Genomic DNA, 5104 nt, shown 5'->3' with positions numbered 1-5104 from the left:
CGACCCGGTAACTCCCGCCACTCCTTTTCTTTTTCCGCTTTGCACGCAGCACCCACGTCCACATGGACACGTGGCCTGTCTCCCACCCGCCCGGCTCCGTACCCAACCCAAAACCTCCCCGCCGTGGGCCCCGCCCCGCGGCCTCACCCCCGGTGACGCTGCCACGATCACGATCTCATCTTCTCCTGTCGCCTCCCGGTATTTAAACCCCCTTCTTCTTCTTTCCCCCGCAATCCACATCGACTGATTCCTCGCATTGCCACTTCTTGTCAAGTTCCCGTACCACTGCTAGCTACAATCTCGCCGTCCCCATCTCCTCTCCCGATGTCCAGCACCGTGTGCTCCATGTGCGGCGACGTCGGCTTCCCGGACAAGCTCTTCCGCTGCGCCCGCTGCCGCTGCCGCTCCCAGCACTCGTAAGCCCATCTTCTGCTATTGTCTATAGTTCAGAATGAGCTTCCTAGTTGCAGTTTCAGGATTTTTATCGCTGATGCTCCTTCACACCGTACGCGCAGATATTGCACCAACTACTACGGCGACGCGGCGCCGTCCGAGGCGGGCGCCGGCGTGTGCGACTGGTGCCTCAGCAACGAAGGCGCCCCCGCCGCGAGGAAGAACCCGTCGCCCATGCAGCAGCACGCCGCGGCAACCGGGATGGGCTGCGGCAAACTCAAGGTAGCCACCGGCAGTGGCGAGCAGGAGGGCGGCCGGAGAGGCCCCAAGGCCGTCCGGAGGTACAAGCTCCTCAAGGACGTATTGTGCTGAAGCACGCGTCGCGGTCCTCTTACTCCTTAGATCCGGGACCTGCCATCATGTACTATAAGACGGTGCCTAATTAGTTAGTTAGTCGGCCGGCCGGTGTACCTAGACTAGCTGGTACATACGTTGTATATCGATCCTTGTGTGCAAATGTCTGCATGTCACAACGAGATCTACTTCACTTCCCCATGTATATGTATATATATGTATGTATGCTGCTATCTCTCTTGTCAATTACTGCGTTTGCGTGTCCTGTGCCATACTACCGGTGAATCTATCAGTTAATTCCTCAAATGCTCGCGCGCGCCTTGAATAGTTCAGTATATATCGTCAAAATGGCTAATTAGTTCATATATATCTGCTCTATCTGAAATCGATATATCTATGGTTCAGTTTGACATTCTATGCAGTACAATTTAGCTAGGCCGCTGTAATCAGTCCGTCGATACGTCTCCGTCACATCGAAGGCATGATGAACAGCGTCATAGTTTAAGACTTGAACCCCTTCGTGCTGTTGAACTGTTCCCTACTCTCCACTACCACCACGATGCAGCTAGCTCAGATAACTCTAGAAGGTGATCACGTTGCATGCTTCGTCTTTTCCCCTGGGTCTGCGTGGTGGTGCCGATGTATTGGAATCAAATCAGGGGCTCGTACGCAAAGCCTATAAAGTGGCCGACAGGCACATGATAAAGCAAAGCCTCAAGCCACAACTTGCAGCTTAGCGAGGATGGCAGATCTTTGTGGGCGCAAGAATCCGCGGAGTTAGCGCCACTCCCGGTGCCCCGGTCTTCCGTCTTGTCCACCAGCCAACACGATCTGGTCGATGGTAATCAAACAAGTGGTTTGTAAGAATAATAATACTAGTAGCATGTCGGCCTGAGCAAATTAACCCCCTAACCGACTGTTAACGACCTGATTGATGTGATCAGCGTGGTTTTAGTATAAGACTACAAGTCATTGTCCCTCCGAGGGCATGTAAGATGTACTAGGTTTCTTTTTATGAACGTGCTCCTAGTTCTTGACAATATTATTATGACACTATCACCGTGAATCGGTGAATTGAATGGATGGCACTAACTATCGCAAAGTCGTTGTTTCTATATCACTGGATGCTTTACCCCGTTCTCATGTGTCCCGATACATGTCGTCATCAATGAGGATGTACATCTTCGTCGAAGACCGACCACCAGACCCTCGTACTCTGCGGTGTTGTCGGTGGCCTTGCCATCGTTGTAGTGCATCTGGAGACGTACTTGGGGATATGAGGAGCCCGCCTACCCCCACACCATACGAAAATGAGCCGTCAAAGTACATGGGTCCAACGGTCCGAATTCTCATTCCCGAGGAGGCTGAACGACGCTTCCTCTTGTTTGTATAGACCAGTTAGTTCCATTGTACCACAAAGTCGGCCAGAGACTTTGTTCTTGATGGCGTTGGTATTTGTGAAATGCAGATTGAACCCCGACAACTCCGTGGCCCATTCCGCGATGCGTCTCGTGGCGCCACGGTTGCGGAGCACACGCTCGAGCGGATGTCTCCACGACAATGCACTGTGCTTCAAAGTAATGCCCTAGCTTCCCTAACACAATCAATACTCCAAGCACAAGCTTCTGGATATCTGAGTAGCGCTCCCCGGATATCTTGCAACACTCGGCTGACGAAGTACACGGGCCGTTACACGAAGCGCCGCTTTTGACCAGTTGCTTGATGACTCCTCGCCTTGTTGCACGGGGCAGTATTTTAGGGGGGGGGGGGGGGGGGTCGTCTCCTTTGGCAGGGCAAGTTTCTTCACTTGGTATGGATTCCTTGTCGGGTCCTTGGCAAGAACCTCTCCAGTTGTCTTCGAGCCTCTTTTTTCCCTTTCGACCACCAATAGTCCAGTACGATACTTACTATGTGGGCCATGGCGGCCACGCAGAGTAGCAGCGGCTCGTCGGGCTTCGACGCTATCAAGATGGGCGACGACGCCGGGTATTTCTTCAAGCCTTGGAGCACAGCTTCCACTTCAAGTTTGTACTTCATGGGCATGGGCATCTTTAGCAATTTGAAGAAAGGAAAGGCACACTTGCTCAGCCTGGAGATGAATCGCTTGAGGGCGGTGATGCAACCATTGAGGCGTTGTACCTCCTTGACACGCCGGGGAGCCTGGATGTTCTCGATTGCCCTGATCTTGTCGGGATTGACCTCGATCCTCCGGTGAGACACGAAGAACCAAGCAGCTTTTCTGGACGGCACCGTGAACACACACTTCTTGGTGTTCATCTTGAGGTTAATCTTGCGCAGATTGCCAAAGGTCTCGTCCAGGTCTTCAACCACTGTTTGGTTTGACCGCACTTGTCAGTCTGTTCTTCTACAAGCAGTGTTTTCTCTTTTGTTCGTCTAGTTCCTGTTTGTAAGACTAGGAAAATTGCCCGTGCGTTGCACCGGGGTGATTGAAATCTAGCTCTCCGATCGAAAATATTCGAGATAGCTTCATGATACGACAATGCATGTACTTCAACCAGAAATGCATAATTCTAGTCTTTTCTATGGTTCAGGACTTGTTTTAGGCTGGTGCACACAAACAACACAATCTGCATATATGAAGTGGTACTGCGTTAGTTTGCAAGATAAACACATAAACCACAATGGTACGCGATACAACACCCTTATCTCTCATAGCATTTAACATATTTTGTGCCAAGTCAACACCACTATATATCTCATACACATTCGACAAAGAACATTTTCCATACACATTCAACAAAGAATTGCACAAGAGATCCTTAAGATACCCAGTCTTAATAATATTCTTAGTGTGTACCCAGATTTATGCCCCAAATTTACAGAATATTAGTGAATGGTTAGTAGGACTAATTAAATCACACAACATCAAAATTCTTTCCATAGGAAACGCCAGGCAGTTTCATTGGCTAACACTATAATTCGTAAATAAAGATGATGTACATGGACAGATGTTTAAAAAGGTTCGTGTAAACAATTAAGCGACCTGGTTGTTGCATGTTTGGCTTGTCTTTTGAAGTTCTGATGCAGGGAACACAGCGAAGACGCTGCAGACCAAATCTCTTTCTTTCCTAGCAGCTCTTTTTATTTGACTGAACTATGTCCTACAATAGAAATTAGCAATTCAGATCTATGTGTAAAGACGACCCCTTTACCGGAGCGGGACACCCTGAGAGCAATTGCAGATCGTGAAAAGGGAGATGGCGAGGGTGCGGTTGATGGAAGGTTAAACGATACATTGCCGGCCGGTGAGAATAAGGCATGCGTAGTTTTCGCCGGTGCGGACCACATTGGCCACCGCCATGCCCATGCTGCACTTCTGCCTGCATCGGCGACCCCCGCCGTCGGAGCTTTCCGGCAGCCCCTCATGAGTCACGAAGTTGAGGCACGGCGTGAACGACGCCGCCTACTGTTGTCCCCGGCTAGTCTCCACACGTCCCACTGTTGCGTCTCATGCCGCAAGACTCTGGGGGTTCTCGTGCTCTCGAAGACGGCCATGGGAGATACATGGCGCATCGGGGGTGGCGTCGACAAAGGCCCAGGTGCGACAGATGTATTGGCTCCAAGAGCAACATCTCCCGATCGTCTACCGTTATAAAAATAAGCGCAGTTGTAGAATCAGAAAGCACTGGCTGCCCTGGCCGTGCAGGTCGCAGTTTTAGCCGCCCCTGCCGGTTGCCCGCCACCACCAAATCACACACTTTGCTCTGTTCAGCCGGCCGCCTGAACAGTCGACTGCCCACTCTCTGCTACTCGTTGGGATCGATGTGGAGGAAAGCAGCAGCTACAGTAGCCTCCTCCCGGAGACGTGACCGAAAAAACGTGAGGATATGGAGCTGTGCGCGGCTGCGTGCAGGCCGCAAAGGAGCTTGCTCTGGTCGCTTCTTCGGGATTGCGGCCGGCCGGAGAGATGTCGATCAGCAGCCAACGATCTACGTACGGGCTTCATAAAGAACGATCCGTCGACCCGTTGATTTCGAGCTTCGGTGACGAGGAAACTCCGGCCAGATCGTGCCATGGATCTGATGGAACCAATTTATAGGTTTTTGTGGGAATTATTTAGAGGAGATGAACTATATATTGGTAAAATTTCGTGCGCAAGGATGCAAGAAACTAAACGAAGAAATCTGAGATCCAAGTCCGGAGAAAACTGAGTTTGTACAAACTCCTAGTTAGATTCACGTTCGGTCGGGTGGGCTAATATTGGGCCGGTTTGGCTGTATTTTGTGGTGGACACGGCTCACAATCCAGCTCGAGGATGGGAGTCCAGGATGTATGCCAGATCGGTCAATGACCAAGCGACGGACGAAAACGTACGAAGTAAACGGAACGGACCAAA

The 5104-nt window shown here is 51.0% G+C and overlaps 1 protein-coding gene across 1 annotated transcript; it reads left to right on the top strand.

Moving 5' to 3' along the window:
• The first annotated feature begins 243 nt into the window (after positions 1-243).
• LOC127309436 (uncharacterized) lies at positions 244-993 on the top strand. The gene is made up of 2 exons (XM_051340301.2): positions 244-416; positions 516-993. Exons 1-2 carry the CDS (start codon positions 325-327, stop codon positions 763-765), a joined length of 342 nt encoding a protein of 113 aa, XP_051196261.2. The 5' UTR covers positions 244-324; the 3' UTR covers positions 766-993.
• Positions 994-5104: the final 4111 nt, after the last annotated feature.

Source organism: Lolium perenne, chromosome 6 (genome assembly GCF_019359855.2).
Source record: "Lolium perenne isolate Kyuss_39 chromosome 6, Kyuss_2.0, whole genome shotgun sequence".
Classification (NCBI taxonomy): Eukaryota; Viridiplantae; Streptophyta; class Magnoliopsida; order Poales; family Poaceae; genus Lolium; species Lolium perenne.
The sequence above is the reverse complement of the archived record's forward strand: the minus strand, read 5'-3'. Positions and strand labels throughout refer to the sequence as shown.